Source organism: Aedes aegypti, chromosome 1 (assembly GCF_002204515.2).
Source record: "Aedes aegypti strain LVP_AGWG chromosome 1, AaegL5.0 Primary Assembly, whole genome shotgun sequence".
Classification (NCBI taxonomy): Eukaryota; Metazoa; Arthropoda; class Insecta; order Diptera; family Culicidae; genus Aedes; species Aedes aegypti.
This window is the reverse complement of record NC_035107.1, coordinates 111,331,339-111,350,940: the sequence shown is the minus strand read 5'-3', so window position 1 is coordinate 111,350,940 and position 19,602 is coordinate 111,331,339. Positions and strand designations below refer to the sequence as shown.

At 36.8% G+C, this 19,602-nt stretch overlaps 1 protein-coding gene across 9 annotated transcripts in view; it reads right to left on the bottom strand.

Moving 5' to 3' along the window:
* Window positions 1–1,319: 1,319 nt before the first annotated feature.
* LOC5570714 (transmembrane protein 47) overlaps window positions 1,320–19,602 on the bottom strand; it is a 171,973-nt gene continuing 153,690 nt past the window's right edge. For 6 of the 9 annotated variants that reach the window (XM_021845109.1, XM_021845116.1, XM_021845112.1 and 3 more), the window contains exons 4-8: window positions 13,777–13,963; window positions 13,523–13,672; window positions 12,089–12,151; window positions 3,504–3,721; window positions 1,320–3,430 (exon numbers count right to left, since the gene is read on the bottom strand). In XM_021845109.1, coding sequence (XP_021700801.1) covers window positions 3,543–3,721; window positions 12,089–12,151; window positions 13,523–13,672; window positions 13,777–13,963 — 579 coding nt within the window. In that variant the 3' untranslated portion in view covers window positions 1,320–3,430; window positions 3,504–3,542. The remainder of the gene's footprint in view (window positions 3,431–3,503; window positions 3,722–12,088; window positions 12,152–13,522; window positions 13,673–13,776; window positions 13,964–19,602) is intronic. The other 3 variants (XM_001659257.2, XM_021845153.1, XM_021845148.1) reach the window with 1 other exon arrangement.

Sequence of the window (19,602 nt, the reverse complement as noted above, 5' to 3'; positions counted from 1 at the left end):
AATCTAGACAACCATACAGCGGTTTAAGCTGAAAACTTGATCGATTGGTCACCACCAGCGAGTGACCAATTGATCAAGTTTTCAGCCAGACCCATTCTCCGGCTCTCCAGACCCGCGCTCCTGAAATTATGAGGTCCAGCTTCGATGCATCTTCACCTTCTGCTTGGGCTTTAACGAAGCACTGCCCAGCAGAACGCATGCAGAATGAACCGACTTATTTTCAACAACTGCACCAGCCGAATCTAATAATTTGCGGAGACGATAAAACCGTGACAGATATATTTCCAAAACATCCCTTCGCGCTCGCTGCCTACTGCGATCCTGCCTCTTCACCGAAGCAAGTATAGGGCAAATGTACCATTAGTAGTGCACCTATGAGAAAACAGCCAAAATATGCTAATAAAATCAGGAAATATGTGATTTCAACGTATCAGTCGATGGATTTCAAATTCTTCTGTTCACGATTTGTTTAAATATTTCTTCCAAAAACCCTTGCACCAATAATAGGAACAGTGCTCCTTCAGTGGAGGTATGTTTTTAGCATGGTTCCTTTAGTGGCACAATCCAATGGTTACTTATGGAACCCTCCACTTGGGTACACTGTGCACGACTATAGGTGCAAAGAAGCAAAAATGTGAAGCAAAGTAATTATTTAAAATAACTTTAAGATTAAATGACATGGATATTTTTCGATTTCTTGCTTCATTTGCACATCTTACCTTAGAAAAATATCACTGTAGTAATGGAGAAGAAACAGTATAAATAAAATAATAAATATGCAATTAAATAAACAAATTTAATAGACCATAATTATACAAATTAAATAAGCAAAATGAAAAACGTTAATGCTTGTTTGGCAACACGGTCCGAAAAGGCCGTAAAGCTTCGCATATAATGGAGTAACGAAAATTTGGTTGAATGCTTCGCGTGGACGAACTATCAAGCTGAGTGCGCTCATTCTGTGTACGACTTTTGGAGAGGACAGTGCGTCGGTTCGGTCGAAGAAAAGAAAATCATTACCGAATACCACATGATTGTGGTCATTTATTAGTGCGAAACATGTTAAAACACACTACCTCCCCTATTGGAGCTACACCTCCACTAAGGGAGCGTTTGCCCTTATTTTATATAAAGCAATGAAAACTAGATGGATATTTATCGTAAAAAACATTGAATTAGATGGCGAAACGCTTAAAACTCAAAAGCTAGGTATGTATTCGTTGTATTACAAGACTGTAACTCCACAATGCTTGAAACAAATGGAATCTTCCCATCGTTGTGATATTTGTGTTCCGGAATCACAGCAAGAAACACAGCTGTTGTAGTTAAAACTCTTTATTGAAAGTCAATCGATGATAATTACATATAATTTAGTGTAGCGATACCTATTTACACAATTGACAGATATTTCAATAATAATTTGATCTAGATGCTTTTGCTTACTCAATTCACGTTAGCTGTTTGTTTTATTCGAGTCAGAAAAGGAAGTTGGTATTTATAGCAAGATTTTTTTCGAGTATGTATTTGCACGTTTAGTTGTTGGTATTGTACAGCAAATAACAGTTATTCGAGAAAGATGAAAGAAATTTAGATTCATTAATGTTTGAATAGAACAACGTAACATTGTTAGCGCAGAAATGGACAATGATTATGCAAAGAACGAACACAGTCTGTATTCACTACAGTAGAACTAAGATTGCAAAAACAAAAAAGAAAATGCATGACCAATGATTTCGTTTGATTTGTGCTGATTATTTGTTCATTACAATCTTGTTATTCTAATCGTCACGTTCCTGTAAGTCTACTGCGAACTTTTGGGAAAGGGGGCAAGTATAAAATGATTAATACTATAAACCTGTCTACACTCGATACGATCTGCCTGTGGAAGAATCACCCTCGTTTCAAACTTTTTATATTATTTTTCTCGTAAAAAAGTGGATATGATTTTGATTATTTATGCGAACCTTCGACGGTTGTTTGTTAATATATTTTAAAGTCGTGGTTCCGAACGTGTCTTTGTTGAACCGAATAAGTCGTTTGCAAACTCGTCTCTGTGTCAACTACCACACGATCAATGTAATCGGAAGGCAGTTCAAGAGTAACCTTCTACCGTAAGATGTGTAAAAGTGTGTTGCTTTGCGATTGTTGTTTTGTTGATAGAACTGTTCGATATGGAGTGCGGGATATAGTTATTCATCTGTAAATGAGTATCTTGTTCCTGAAACTTTTGTGTATGTATGGTTTAGTTAAGGTTACTGTAAATCTTAGTTCCCGGTGATGCAAAAAGGGATGTGTTTTTACAAGATATTATCTGTGTCCATGGTTAAGAGTAGAAAATTTGTCCAATAGTATTCGCTTGTATAAGAAAGACCACATTTTCATCTAAGATCCATATCCCAGAATAAAATACCTTAAAATATCATAACACAAATTATAATTTTCTTTAAACAAATATCAATTTGTTGAGTAAATATTTTACAATAGTAATTGTAGTAGTAGTTGCATAGTCCGCTAATGAATTCCTTCGGTTCAAATGTTTCCACTTGATTCCGTTCATATACTTATTGAACTCGTTTTTTTTTTTGGAAAAACATTGTTGTATAAATAGAGTCGATTCCTTAATTTCTTTTTGCTTCAATAAATACGTGTTTCTTGTATAAACTAGTTTAGCATTGTTGTTTTTACGGCGCCTCACCCTTGCCCATGTCACGTTCATTTGCGTTAGCTGCTCTTGTTGTTGGTCGTTTCGTAATTCTAATCAGATCTTCAATTCGGCTGCGTGACGACATGCTGATGTTTACCGGCTTATCTAATTGCTTTTTAATAACTTCTCAAAAAATCGCGTTCAATCTCCGCATTCTGCTCTCCTTCGGCTACTGGTTGTCGTTCTCTTGTCTGGTGGTTTCTATTGTTTCAGGGTCTCTGTTCGGTTTGCTTCAGGTCTATTAAATTTTGAGTGTATCCAGAGATGTAAGAACGGATAAGCCTAACTTCTAAACACAAAACTATAAACTTGTTTTCAAAATTTGCTCGTGCGGTCTAAACTTTGTATAGATTTTTATCATACTGTAAAAAGTATCCACTTTTTTGACAATCAACTTATTGATTGGGCTTGCTGCATGGAACGGAAAATAATTCGAAATCAAATTAGAAGCAGACTTGTGACTATTTTTTAACAAAAATTCAACGCTCATCGATCGAGTGCCAAAAATCGGGAACGCTCCAAAGATAGCAATCAACATTCATACGGGTGTTTAGAGCACATCAAATATGATTTAGGTATCGATTTTAGCTTCTTGCGTGATTTTGTTGTCTAAGTTATTAGGTTTCCACTGGTTTCTCCACGTTTTCTGATTGGTATATCATCTCTATAACACTTTTCTTTGAGAGGATTGTGAACGACAATTAGTTTTTTCGATTTCGTTTAAAACTGAAAGAAAGAATAAACATTTGGAGTTATACATACTTATCAGACGTCAACTTGTTTCAGTGTTCATACTCACAGCCTAAAGTACAACATCGGGCAGGGCGTGTGGCCGGGCCTAGTCTCGCATCGAGGCGTCGTGTACTATTTTCCTTTCCTTATAGTAGATCTCTTCGGACTCCTTGTCGCACAGGAGCAGCACTACGGCACCGAACAGGAAGATGGCAGCACCCCAGCCGACGCCGTATGCCCAGCCGAACTCCCACACCGGACGGTTTCCTGCAATGAAGTGGGGATCTACGATCAACCGAGGGCATGCTCAGGGGTCCCTCCGACAGAGGGTGGTAATTAAGCAGGTGGCTCGTGCCACCAACAACTCACACGGACAAGCACAGATATTCTAAGAAATTGTTCATTGTTTGATTTGTGATATAGCCAAACTTTTGTAGTTTGTGAGAGGACTGTATAACGAGTAGGTACAGTGCCTGTCTAGGACTTAGAACAGGCCTGCCCAACCTTTTTGCACCGCGGGCCAAATCACAAAAATAATTTCGTGTCGCGGGCCAAATTAAGAAAAAAAAAAAACAAACAAATATTCACATAAAGTCTGACAAAAGTAAATAAATAAAGTGCATAAAATCTGACAAAAATCAGTTGATGAAAAAATTTCATTTCAAGAAATCGACAAACGGAAAATTCCTGCTAGTCATTCTGCCGGATGTTGTGAGAGTTTATTTTAAAACTATTTAATAATCTCGTGCAAAATATTTTGAAGAACCAACTCCAAAATTTATTCAATTCTGTGCAAATAATGCGCTGGATTTTAAAGAAATCATTCTTTTAATCCAACCAGAATCAGAATCCAACCCGAAATGTGCTAAAATCCAGATCAAGCTTTAACGAAAATCTTGGTCAGAATTTCCAGGATTTTACAAGAGTCGTGCCTAGGATTCCTTCAGAATCTCACTCAAAAATCATTTCGAAATGTAACCTTGAAATCGTTGAGAGTGCTAAAAAGCAGTGTGATGAAAAACTCAAATTCTTATAACTCACGCTTGAGATTTTTCATGCGTGAGTTGTCATTCAAAAAAATCATGGATTAGTTAGCGCACCTTTTTGACTAAATGTCTCGTATTTCCACAATTTACTCACACACGGAAATAATTTCTTGTTAGTCTTGTAAAATTATACTAATCCTTTCTAACGTAAGCAACAACATTCGGGTTCCACGAATTTTTGACGGGTTTTGCGACTGAATCATTTTTTACGGTTTGAGTTAATTGAAAAATAAAAAAGAAATGCGAAATGATCAAAATCTCAAGCGTGAGATTTGCGAAGCAGATCTCTAATAAGTTTGCTTTCACGGGAGAGCATATTGATTAAGATTTGAGTGTGAATCTATCAACACTGCTAAAAAGTATTTCCAGTAAATTCAGGCTAGAAGTCTATGGAATTCTGGTAAAAAATCTATGCCGATGTTATCCGTAATAGTCGTTTCCAGAATTCTAAAAACAAACCCTGTTCAAGATTTTGTAAAAAGCCTGTCTTTTTATAATCCTGTCAAGGAATCTGCGTGAATAACGCCCAGGTATAGGTAAAATTTATTTCCAGGATTCTGTGAGAATATTAGCCTATGATTTAGTGAAATTATGTATGGAAACATAGCCCTTTGCCTAAAAGTTTTGCTTATGCTGCATTTTTGAATGCCGAAAGAAGTCGTAGTAGAAACATGATTGAAACACACATAATTTGAGATTATGAATTAAAATTAAGTAGCTAAGAAGATTTAAAGGAAACAAAACAATTTAAATAAATTATAAGGTTGATATTAAATTGGAAATTAAATTTTCTAATTTCTAATTTCAGGTTGGTAGGATAGTCAATGGGCCAAATTTGAGAAGAATCTTCGAACCCTCCGCGGGCCGCACAAAATAAGGTCGTGGGCCGGATGCGGCCCGCGGGCCGTACGTTGGGCAGCCCTGACTTAGAACGTGAAATAGTCATCAGAATCTAAACGTATCCTGCAAAGGCTTCGTGCTACCAGGGTTAAGAATGGTAGATCTTGACGAACAAACGTGAGGTGATCGAAAAGTTGGAAGGAGCATTTCTATGAATAGTACGGAGAGCATAGGCAATGAGGGTCAAGATAATGAAAGAATTGTCTACTTCAATTAAGTGGATAATAGAAAGCAACCAGCCTCTACTTTGAAGGAGGTTGAGGTTGACATTCCACTGCTCAAGAAGAATGAAGAAGATGGTAAGGATACTATCGGAGCTGAACTCATCAAGTAATGAGAAGCTAATAATTTGTCAGCACCTGTTGATAGGCACTATCTGGGAAATAAAAAGGGTAATATGCTCCATCTAGAAATGAGGCAATATATTGGAATGCGATAACTTTCAAGTGATTTGGAATGCGGTCAAATAGTGTTATTCAAGAACATCTTCCATCGTCAGCCACCTATAGTAAACGAGTGCTTGAGAAGATATCAAGTTGGATTCGTTGACGGCTGGTTAACAACAAACCATTCTGTACTGTATAGCAAATCGTTCAAAAATACCATCACTACCAATTTTCAATGTTTTTTAATCGATTTGAAGGCGGTATACGAAAGTATTGACACCGAAAGGCTATGGCAATTCAAGAACGAGAAACTTTCATTAATATTAGATTGATCGGAGCAACGATGGATGGTGTGCAAAATTGTGTGGATATTTCAGGCGAAAATTCAAATTCATTTCAATCTCGTTCAAATACGACGAGATGATGGACTTTCGTCATTAAAGTTTATGTTCAAAAGAGATTTCTTTCACATTTCTTCAAACCACTGATCTATTTATTCTTCCAAGCAATCCTTCAGAAAAAAATCAAGTAACGCTTCCAAGGATTACTCCGGAGACTACATAATTAATTCATTCGGGGATTTCTTTCAGTTATAGTTCTGTCTAGAACATTATCAAAACTTGAAACTTCTTCAAAGATTCCACTAACAAAATTTATTTAATAATACAAATAGATTTTTTCAACATTCAATCAAAACTTCCCAGGACAGATCTAAGGATACGATTGGGGATATTTTAAAGAATATTTATTGGAATATCTTCCGGAATTCAAAAAAAAGATTTCTCAACAGTGTTTGCTGAAGCAATCCCTGAAAGAATTTGAGGATGGTGTTTTGTAGAACAGTATGTTCAATAGGGTGCGGTTTATTTTTTTATTGAAAGTTCTCAAAACCATAATTCCTGTGCTCTTATGAATTCAAATCACAATAAAAGAGAAACCTCATAGTTTGAGCCAAAAGTATTAAGATTTAAAACTGGCGCAAGCGACTTGAAGGTGAATTTTCAATTTATAAAATAAGGGCTTCAGTAAAGTCTACATAACTTAGTTAATTTTGACAAATTTTGGAACTTTTAGCCTCATTCTCATCTAAATTAAATTTATGAAAAGGATGTGGAACTTTATGAATACCTAACCGATTCCGAACCTTTCTACATGCTGAATTCAGTTGTTTTCAAACTGTATATTCGACACATCATCCTAAAAAATGGCTTGCGCTTGACTAAGTTATTCGACAAAAACTGCACAAAAACATGTTTTTAACGAAGAACACTTTTTTTTGCTAGTTGAACGTTATTACTAAAGATGAAACTGGTTTTTCTCACAGGTAAACCTTTGAAAAGGTCTTTGCAACAATTTTCAAATAATTTTGTAACAAAAAATTTCTACAGTTTTTTTAAGCTTCAAACGAAATGGTTCATTGGTTTTTTTTAGGAATTGTATTATAGTTGCAGGTTACATTTTTTGACAGAATTCAACAATTTCGTTTCTTAATCTTCGTTGTTGCTTACAAAGGAAGGTCACGATGGTGTTACACGGAGTTTAGTAATTTCATCGAATTGCCCAGATTGGCCACTTTTCGGGACACCAGGAACCGGTTCCGCATGGACCATACTAGACCGATTTTTCAGGGGATGTGCGCCGGTGATTGGTTCCTTATTACAGAGAAATTTTATGCCAAAATATCCATCAACCAAATAGTACCGATGTGAATTATATTCATACAAAACTGCGATGGAAACTTACTCTTTGGATGTTCCGGGTTTCCGGAACCGGGTATGAATAACTCAGTGATTTGAGAATCTCTATTTACAGTTCACGTGAATACCTATTCAACAATATGAGGACGGTTCAGATTACTTGTTTAGTTACGAAACTACAGGTTGTTAAAGTAAGGGTCTCCAAAGGGACTTTTTTCAGATGTAGTAGGTTCCTGGTGGCCACAGTGACCAAATCCGGATCTCCGGGAGGGCTTCTGAAACTAGACATGCGTGCCTTTCATTTAAGCTGAACAGAACTAAATTCGGTCAACACACTGATTTTTGCGAGCTGTTTTAATTTTCGGGTCGAAGACGATCCTAAGTTACAATTTGCAACTTTTTTTTATGGAAGATCCCCTAGGGGTCATTCAAAACTTTTGTTTCCGCAAAAATAAAATATCGCTCAAAAAAATAATTATCAGAAAATTTCAAATTGTTAGGTTATTTCAATCAAAAGTTACATTCATTTGAATTTTGAAATTGATCGAAAAAGACCCAAGGTCCTTACTAAGGTTAAATATGTTTTACGCACAGTTTGGTGACTTCAATGTTTAGTTCAAACTTTGAGGTTTATCTTTCTATGTGTTTCAAATTCAGCAGATCACACGCATTTTAGTTTTAGAGATCTTATGAAAAATAAGCCGCACCCTAATGTCCAGTCATTTTAAAGGAATCTGTGTAAAGGAATAATTGTCAAAAATCTCACAAACATTTATTCAAAAATTATCAATGTCATCACTAAAGAAATTTGTAGGAAACTTTGTAAAAAGTATATAGTGAAATCCTTATAAGAGTTTATCGAAGAAATATGAGAAATATTTCTTAAATATGAGAAAAAAAGAGGCCCTGAAAGAAAACCCAATTTAAACTCTCGCTAAGGGAAGTAAAGAAAATTTCCATTACGGACAGATCCAGAATGTTTCGAAAATTGAACCCAGACACCTTCAGCAGTAAAGCTACTTTAAAGTCAGTAAGGTGATCACAAGGCTAAGAAAGATGCCCAAAGGCAACGCTAAGAAATATCTTGGATGAATATGTAGAGATATCTCTTCTTCTTTTTTTTTCTTGGCATTACGCCTCAATGAGACAAAGCCTTCTTCTCAGCTTAATGTTCAATGAGCACTTCTACAGTTATTACCTAAAAGCTTTCTTTGCCAAAGTTGTCATTTTCGCATTCGAATATCGTGTGGCAGGCACGATGATACTCTATGCCCAGGGAAGGCAGGGAAACATCTATTACGAAAAGATCTTGGAACGACCGGGAATCGAACCCAGACACCTTCAGCATGGCTTTGCTTTGTAGCCGCGGACTCTAAGCACTTGGCTAAGGAAGAAGAGAAATAAGAGAAATCCACTCATGTATTTTTAAAGAAACTGATTAGAAAGAATTTTTTGATACGTTTTCAATAGAATTCTTATAGCATTATGAAGGCATTTCTGAAACAATTTTTGAGAACACTTCGAACCACCTGCCTTATAATAGCCTGAAGGAGTTCAAGACATATTATAAAAGAAATTTCTGAGGGGTCAAGTATGCAGAAGTGCTCAGAGATGATACACAAATTATGTCTCGCAAAATTTTAAATTTTTCGACCACCTCCTCCCTAGGCCGTCCCTTATTTTTCGAAAATGAGAAATGTAATAAGTTCGTCATTGTAAATTGCTCGTTTTGGTAAGAAAAAAATCAGGTAAAAATTTGAAGTCCGTACGTGAACGCTAAGTGGTCCCCAACGGCCCTGAAGGTATTAGGCGTAGATGATCCCGTGCGCAAAATCGAGCTCGCTGCTCTAGTGCACGCAGTATGAGTACGAAAAGCCACCAGTAACCAATTGTTCTGCGCGCGTTGATAATCAGCATAGAAGTTTGTTTTCTTTGGGATGATACAAATATTACATAATGCAAAATTTGCCAATTTTAGACCCCCTCCCTCCCCCTCATAACAGCTCTTGTATGAAATATTTAAATTTGTATATGGCCCGTAACACTACGGAAGACCCCCTCCCTCCCCCTGTTGCGTTACGTAATATTTGAACGATCCCTATGTAGTTATAAATTTTATGTCAGCGTGGAGTGTTATGAAGATATCCACAGTATAAAATATTATTTTACTTAAAGTTTTATGCTGATCATCAATTTGTTACTAGCGGCTTATTGTAGTCATGTTGCGTACACTAGAGCAGCGAGCTCGATTTGGCGCACAGGGGTCATTTACACCTAATACCATTAGGGTCGTTGGGGGACCACTTAGCGTCCACGTACGGACTTCAAATTTTTACCTGATTTTTTTCTTACCAAAACGAGCACTTTACAATGACGAACTTATAACATTTCGAATTTTCGAAAAATAAGGGACGGCCTACTCCTCCTCTTTGTCACACTTTTTGTATGGGTACTCCGAACATTTTGTAAAACTTGTCACGCTTAGCTCAACTCCCTCCCCCTTGGAGCGAGACATAATTTGTGCATGACTTACATGAGAAGACTTGGCTGAGAAACAGGCTCTATCCCAGTTGGAAAGGAAGAAGAACTCCTTCAAGTCATCCACATAGACATTTTTCCTGCCTTCTCATTTTTAATGCTAACTTGTGCTTTTGTTCTTGAAATTTCCTTCAAAGTTTCTTCAAGTATTCTTTTAAAGCATTCGTTCAGGTTCAGAGTTTAGACGTGCCCCAGGATTTTCCTGGTATATTGTCCATGAAGTATGCCATATTTTTAATTAAATAATTTTCCTGGAACTTTCCCAGATATCCCTTTTGAAATCTTTCAGGTTTTACCCTAAGCAGTGCTGGAAATGGTAATTGTAGTAGGCTTGAATTTCGCGAAAATCACGTGGCTTTCCCAGTACAGTAGTTCAAAAACGTGAATCTCATCAAGTAGCCTATGTTGGGTGCATGAATTTTCTAAATCGTTATACTGCTTCGCGACTAAAAATGGGTGAACCAACGTGCGATGTTCGAGTTTTGACCAACTTCGCCGCGTCGCAACTCGTTTCTCAATAGTGCACATAATGCACACGGCGGAGGGCATAGATGCGCACTATAGCGAAGTGACTCGCGACGCGGCGAAGTTGGTCAAAATTCGAACTTCGCACGTTGGTTCACCCATTTTTAGTCGCGAAGCAGTATAGTGTTATTGAAGGCTCTAAATGCGGGAAATGCAGCGGGAAATAGAACATTTTTCTACAGTAATTTTGGGTTGCCCTTAGCAACGGGTGTTTTGCGATTTTCAAGGCTCTTTGCCTACAGCAGCGGTAGACGTGAGTTTCACTGGCTTCGCTGACTGCGATTAGCTTTGTTTGGCTGCTGGAGAATGAATTTCAGATTTTTTCCCAACCCTGACCCTAAGTGTTACTTCAAAGAACTCCTCCGACCATTAATGCAAGAACTTCATCATTTTTATAGTTTTTGACTTTTTCATTAAAGAATTGCTATAAAATTATTTCAGAAGATTTACTAGAGTCTCCTTATAGAATAATTCACTTCACCAAACGAAGTTTATGATCCATCTGATTGCTATCAATCGATTCAGCGCCTTTTCCTATCTGGAACTCTTCTAGTTTAAGGATCCATGTCATATTAATCATTGGTGATCTGGTTTTGAAGATATTTCGATGTTGCTTGGGGAACCGACATTCTCCATATAAAATGTCTTTGGAGGCCATTTTGTTTTTGGTCAGTTTATCAAAAAATATAATGTAGGCTATACAATGCCAGGTAATAAGAAGCTACTCTGAAAGAATCAAACAAATCGGTAAAGTATTCTTGGAGATATCTGAAATTTCCGATATGAAATTTTTTAAAGTTTTCAAGATTTTTATTTGTTCAGTGAGGTACCAGACACCTAAATGCTCATTACTCAAAGACGGCTGCACCAAATTGCTTCGTTTTTTTCCCAACATACTTTAATTAATGGGTTTGTTCCGAAGAGTAAATACCCGAACACGATGAACGTTCTGTTGCCTAAGATATTTACTTGGGTTATAGCTACGTGTCGGTCCATCAAGGAAGTTTGGAATATCTGCGGATCCAGATCGACCGATCGAGTTTTTTGATAACTTGTTAAAAAATTGTGCAAAAATATCGAGAAACGAAAAAGTTATCGCTATTTGAATATTTTTATCGTGGTAAAATATGAAACTGCCACTAGAGGGGTTGTGTTCATCAGTTTGCTGCAAATGTCTTTCAGCTACTCTTCATTCCAACATTCTAATGATCATGCCAAACAATGAACAATTTCCTAGTGACATTGAATCGGGACGATAATGGGTAGGGAATTTGGAATATTGGTTTTGTTAATTTTATTGAACACCGATAACAAAAAAAAAAACTGTTAGATAAAGCCAATCAAAAATTGAGAAGTCCCATTTTCGTTGCGATTGAAATCCATCCAAAAACTCCATCGTCGTTGCAGTTCTTCTTTCAGGAAGATTGTGCAACGGTATCGGAAAGGGAACGCAGTTGCTCAGCACTGGACTTCGATAATGTGGTGTCAAAGTCTTATCACTGACTGTTGAGCAACGTTTCACTTTCTTCTTTGCTGAAAATCGTTAACGAGTAATCTCACCTAGATTGAGTTCTGCAGCGAAACACACAGGGTACAGGATAAGAGCCACCAGTAGCGAAATCACTAAAACGAAAGGAACATGTGTATTAATGTAGACAATAGTTCACAAAATTTGAACTTTTTTTTTAAATAGTAATGAAATGTAGACATAAAAAATCTTATATAGTATAATACGAGTTAATAGTTGTTATTTTCCAATAATGAAATGAAATTAATGAAAAGATTATCGTAAAACGGGGTAACTTTGATAATGCGGGTAACTTTGATAGTGCGAGACCCACAACATATTAAACGAAATAACGAAGTTTCTGTTAATCAGTTAAGCAAAACGAATGCAAAAGTAAAGAGTATTAGTATGACACTTCATGTCAAAGCTATTTTCATTGGAATCAAGTGCATTTGAGGCTTTTTATACGAATATTAAAAATTGACACAATTTTAGCATTTTCGAAACGCTTACAAACAATCTGTTCTACGATCACTATTTGATGTAGTTTTGAATAGTTGGCCACTTATCTTTGACAGCCTAGTTATCATAGAACTTGAATACGGTCTCAAATCTCTTAGCGAATAGCATTTTCACAAACTGGGACCATTTTTGTAATCTAAGTCAGAAATTTCCATATGACGTTAAACGCCTAGAGGTATGCAATGCCCTACAAATGTTCGTTATTCATTCAATTTTGTTCGATGCATACTCCATCATCAAAGTTACCCCAAAACAGAAAACCGACTTTCGATTATATGAAAAATTATATATCCATTCATAATAAATCTTTTGGAAATCTATCGACTGCAATCGAAAGCTAGGATGCCAGTACTTGTTTTAAAAATATAAATTATTATTCTTTGAAACAGCAAGCATAAATATTCAAGTTTTCTTCGAAAAAACTATCAAAGTTACCCCGTTTTACGGTATACATTTTTTCCATTCTCAAATTCCAAATCGTAACATCTATTTCTAAATTCATAAATTCGTAACGTTTTAAAAAGTTATCCTAAAATAATTGCTATTGAAAATAACCTGAAGGTCGTAGACACAAAAGTCAATTTGGACAAATTGAGATGTAAAATTGTGAAAAATAATAGAATCGTTCTGGTGGTCTTGGATCGCACGACTTCCAATACGCTAGACTGGGCGCGTTAACCAACTACGCCACAGAACGGGTAACGCGCCCAGTCTAGCGTTTCGGGAGTTGTGGGATCGAAGTTCACCAGAACGATTCTATTATCTTTCAAAATTTTACATCTCAATTTGTCCAAATTGACTTTTGTGTCTACGACCATCAGTTTTTTAAAAGTATGTCGTGAACCACCGTGGCTTTTAGCTTCCCCTGGGGTCTCAACTTCAAAGAAATCTGCCGTCTTCTTAGTTGGCAATATGTCGGAAATGTGGATTACTCTTATGAATACTTATTGTCATCAGCTACTCACATGCCACCATCATGACAAGTACGGCCACGCGGTAGAACTTGTATTTGCGGTTGTGGTCCTGTGTGTTCAGCCCGAGACCAGTTAGTATCGTCGCTATGACATCGGTTACCAGAGTGATGATACACAGCCCTGCAGTTGCTTTGATGTATGCTACGGGAAAATAGAGAATGGGATTCAAATTAATAAATTGAAAATTATTCATCTTGGATAATTGCCACCGAGGTGCGGACGCGTTAGTTGAAATTGATACTCACTGACGTCGCGGCTAGCGTAGCACCCGGCAGGATCCTGCAGATTGAACGGCAGTGGTGGCGAGTAGTCTTCCTCGATGCAGTGCACAAACAGTCCCTGGCGCCAGCTTTCTGCCATCAGCCAATCCGTGGATGTGAGGGCCAAGATCATCAGTATGCCCACTATCACGCCACAGATGAAGGCAATTACCTGTTTATGGGGAAGAAATGTATAATTATTAGAATGAGTTTTTAATGACGTCAATGAATGTTAACAAAATAAAATAGTGTAATCAGAGTCCCAAAAGTTTTTCTTGGCATACTTGGAAAAACTGAACTGTTTCATATTTGATAACATGTACTTTGTTGCATCAAGCGTACAGAATAGGATTCAAGCTTTCATGTAGAAACTAGTTTGGTTTTAATCGCACGATTAAGTAGATCAAAATGGCTGCAGTTTCTTTACCCAACTCTTCGTTTTTTAAATGGCGAGGTAGAACACTTTTGTAAAGCTTTAAAAAATGACTTTTGAGCAGCCGTGATATAATCAAGAAATTACTGTATCATGAAATTTGCTTATAAGTATTATTAAACACATACAGTTTGAATTCTGTACCAAATTAAGCAAATCAATCGCCATATAAGCTGGTAAAGTTGCATGCAAGTTGACTGAAATAGTTATATAATGCATTTTCAACAGCCAATATCTCAAAAATGATATTTTTTTTGTAAACGGCGATAGATTCAGCAACCCTAAATTGAGCAAATAGCGGTGGTTTGGAGCTTAAAACAAAACATGTGTCGCAGTGTACCGTGCGGGATCGAAATCCGTACACCTAAGAATTGAATCTAAATCCTTTATTTCATACAAAACGCCTACTATTTGTATGAAGTGTGCGGATTTTGAGCCTGTACGGATTTCGGTCCCCCACTGGAATTACAATACTGGATGCCGATTGTTTTTTTTATCTTGTGATTGTTGAATCAGGAAGGGCCAAGCGACGGAATTTGATACTGCAATTCTGCTTAGTAATATTCTGCTCAGTAATATGAAATTTCGCTCGACAAGCTGCCACCCAAGAATTGATTGCAAGCTTAAAAACAGCATTTTTAAATTGAAATAGCTGGCACAAGGCCAATGGAATTTCCTCTAGTTATTCTAACTTGAAGTTTTTCCAGGAACCCATGAGTTATACTAGGGATTCTACAAAAAAAAATCTTCATCGGATTTTACCAGGAATTTTATCAATAAATCCTCTAGAAATTTATCCACAGATTCTACCAGAAATTCCTCCGGGGAAAATCCTTCAGATTCCTTCAAAGGTTCCTCTACAAATTATTCAAGATTTCCTCCAATGATTCCTTTAAAGATCAATTTAAAAAATCCTCAATTAATTTCTTCAGTAATTCTTCAGGGCTTACTCCAAGGCTGCCTCCAAGAGTTGCTCCAGAGATTGCTATAACAATTTCTTCAAAGAATTCCTCTAGAAGTTAGTACCTAGAATCCCATCACACATTACCCAGGAATCACATCTCGAATTCTTTCAGATGCTTCTCAAGGGATTCCTTAAGAAATTCATCACCAGAAATTCCCTCAAGGATTTTACCAGGAACTTTTTCAGCGTTTCCTCCTAGGGTTCCTTTTTTAAATTCCACAAAGAGTTGCTTCAGAAGATTTATAAAAAAAAACTTCCCGAAGGATTTCTTCAGTGGTTCATATAATTTATTTATTTATTTATTTATTTCTTGTTTAATTCAACTGACTATCTTAGTCTCATTGAATGGCTTAGTACTAAGTGATCAATAACACATAAATTACAATTCAATAGAGAAATTTCGCAATCAACTACAAAAACACGCACTCAAAGTAAAAAAAAGGAATATTGGGTTGTACAATTCACCAATCAAAATCAAACAATCGATAACTTAAAAACATTACCAACGACAGAACACAAAACTTAAACATTTATAGAATTATTATCAAACAGGTTTCCAAGTTTCGTTTTGACTCGTATTTACAAATTCTCTGAATTTACACTTAAGGCCAACAGTGACTTCAAATGCATCTGATTGGCATAAGTTGGATGATATTTGTATAATTTTTAATTTCTTCGCGAAGTCTAATTGTTAGCTATTGGGTGTACCAATAAAAATGTTGATATAATTTGTTTTAGTATTGTTTTACGTGAAAATATGGAACAACATTTTGATTCAAATGCCGAACACTATGTTCATTATGTCTCACATTCCGAACACCTTGATTCAAATTCCGAACAGCACGCATAAATCGTATTCAAACAAATAATCTCGCAAACAAATTTATCTGTTATACCGGTCTCAAACTAGAGAATCATCACTACTCCCGCGGTATAAATTATATGGGAGACGTTAAAATTGAATTGCACTTGACTGCCATTTCCTTGCTATGTGGTGATATATTTCAGCGAAACTTTTCAACCAAAGCGCCATACAAAAACCGAGTGTTCGGAATATGAGTCTGTTCGGAATATGAAACAAAACGGTACGTGCATATATTATGTGATGAATAATAGCACACAATGTGAGTGTATAAATTTTCTACCGAACGAACCTGTGATCTTATGCGACCTAACTTATGATAACAAACGTTGATTTGACAGCTGCTACGGACGACTTGCTTTGTACGACTGTGCGGGACGCAACAATATGTACAAATGAACTTAGAAAAAATGCGTTTTATGCGAGGAAACTCACCAATCTGATGATTTTAATCACCGTGTTTTGCGGGTTCGATGTAATTTGTATGAAAAAACGAGTTATTACGTGAACTTTGATGCGACTTATGGTTGTCTGGTTTTCGATGGAATCCCTAGAATGACTCCTGTTGTCATCCCTGTAGGAATTCTTAATTAAATCCCAATAGAAACTTCTGATAGAATTCCTATAGGAATTTTTGATGAAATCCCTAGAAGAAATTCCGGATAAAATTCCTGATGGAACTCCTGATAGAATCTCTAGTGGAATTACTAATGATACCACTAGAAGGAATCCTGTTGAAATTCTTCGGCTGCTGATATGATGAATTCCACGTGGAATCATTGAAAGAATTCTTGATGGAATCCCTGGAGGAACTCCTGATGAAAACTCCAGAACAACTCAGATGGAAGCCATAACGGTGCTCCTAATAAAATGCCTATAGGAACTCCTGATGGAATCCCTGGAGGAACTCTTGATGGAATTCCTAAATGTCTTCTTGAAGAAACTCCTGAGGGAATCATTGGAGGGATTTATGATGAAATCCCTAGAAGAACTCCTGAGATAGAACCCCTATAAGAACTCCAGATGAAATCCCTGGAGGAATTCATAATAACATTCCTGATGGCACTCCTGATACATTCCCTAGAAGAATTTCTTATGATATCCCTAGAAGGAATCTTGATGGAATTCATCGAGGAACTCCTGACATAATCTTCAGATCAATCACTTGACGAATTACAGGTGAAATCTTAGAAGGGAAATTTTAAAAGACACGGACACCGTCTTCAGCCATTTAGCTGCACAGGCTGTAACTTAACACTTTAAGTTACAGCCTGTGCAGCTAAATGGCTGAAGACGGTGTCCGTGAGACAACGGACAAGCATGCTCCAGTGGCACAGCCGAGAAACATTCCTGACGAAAAGTTTCGACGGCTGAAGCGGGAATCGAACCCACACCCCATGACACGAAGCGATTACTTCCTGGCGACACTAACCACTCGGCCACGAAGTCCACAAATTTCTTACGCGCCATACAATTTATTTTTATTTTTTATACAAAAAATCTTACTATGGGGAGAGGGGGGTTGAAAAATCTCGAAAATTGTCTTACTTAATTAAAGGATAGCCCCATAGTGGCTCGGTAGCTTAGTTGGTAAAGCACTCGTCTATTTAGCATACAAGAGTCGTGGGTTCCCATCTGAGTACGTGGATTTTTTCATAATTTCACTTATAATTTATCCAGCATTACTACGCATAATGAGTTAGTTAATCTGAAAAATTCCAAGCATAATAATTTAGAAAATTAGTAAAGAGATGCCTGTATGAATTTCTGGAGAGATTTTTTGAATAATTCAAAACAATCCCCAGCATGAATCTCTGTAGGAATTTCTTAAAGAAGCTCAACGCTTTAAAAACTGTGGATTTTCTGGAGGACTGCCTGGAGGGATTCCTGGAAGAATCTCACTAGGAATTCCTGAAGGAACACGAATGGTCTGGATCACGGACCAGGACTTCAAGGACAGCGACCCAAGTTTAATAGAATCACTTGTCTTGTAACCTTCAACCGAATATGGTCAAAGCGAATACTCTTGTAAAAGTGTGAATTAACTAAAACACGAAAAGATGCAGAAGAGTTGAGTGAAGTGGAATGGGACAGCAGGTAATCAAGTTTCAAGGCCACTCTCAACAAATGTCCGGAAGAATTCCTGGAAGAATCGCTGGAGAAATATCTCGTATGGATTTTTTGGAGGAATCTCTAGAGGAATTTCTGTAAAAAATCAAAGAATAATAAAGGTACTGAGGCATTTTATGCTAGTATAACCGGTGAAATCCCTGGATAAATTTCTGGGTGAATCCTTGAGAATTATTGGAAGAATTCCAAGGAGAAATCCTCGTAGAAACCCTGGACGAAAAAAATATTCTAGGAGATATTTTTGGAGAAATCCCAGCAGGAAATTTGAAGGACGCTGAAAGGAATTACTGGAATAATTTCTCATAGAATCCTTGGAGGACTATATAGAGAAGGAGAGATTTTTGGTGTAATCCCTAGTGGAATTCCGGGTGGAAATTTTGGAAGATACTCTGAGATAATTCCTTTAGGGTTTTTATCTTTATTAATGTGGCTATCAAACCTTGGCCAGAAGACTTCCAAGAAGATTCCCCTTAGTCACTCCTGGAGAAATACCTGAGGAAGATCCGGGGGAACCCTTGAAGAGTTATCGGAAGAATTGTTGAAATCATCTAACAAGGGAAGGTCACGATGGTGTTACACGGGGTTTTCAACCGGACTATTTTTGTTAGATTCTACATGTCGAAATATGAAAAACCCCAAAGCCTTTCGGGTGATGGAACAGTGGTGTGGCCAGGAGGGGCTCTGAAAGGGGCAATTTTGTACGTATATTATATTATTAGGCTAATTGGAAATTTGACAAAAATATTTTTTCAATATCTATTGTGATGGTAGAGAACAGAATTGACATTAATTTATGTTTAAAATGTATTTTCCATGCCATAGGCGCAATCGGGATGGGTTTAGTTTTGGTAAACTATTCTAATAAAACCAAATTTGTTTTGGTGTCCATATTCCATGATGGTTACGCCAATGGCATGGAAAATACATTTTAAACATACTTTAATGTCAATTCTGTTCTCCACCATCACAATAGATACTAAAAAAATATTTTTGTCAAATTTCCAATTAGCTCAATAGTATAATATACGTACAAAATTGCCCTTTTCAGAGCCCTTCCTGGCTACACCACTGGTCCATCACCCGAAAGGCTTTTGGGTTTTTCATATTTCGACATGTAGAATCTAACAAAAATAGTCCGGTTGAAAACCCCGTGTAACACCATCGTGACCTTCCCTTGTAAGAAGAATTTACAGAACAAAATCGTGGAACAATCTCAAAACCAATTGGGTCCTTAAATTTTTTTTGAAATCTAATTTTTATTTAGTAATACGAAAGAGCATGTTTTTTCAACTACTTTAGCCATTTTTTGAGTTCAAATAAACTTTCATTTTAAAAATGGTTCCAAATATGAACCTTGACACTTTTGATCATGTTTGACATTCACTTTGTCTACAAAAATACCACAGGGGTTTTAGTGAGTAG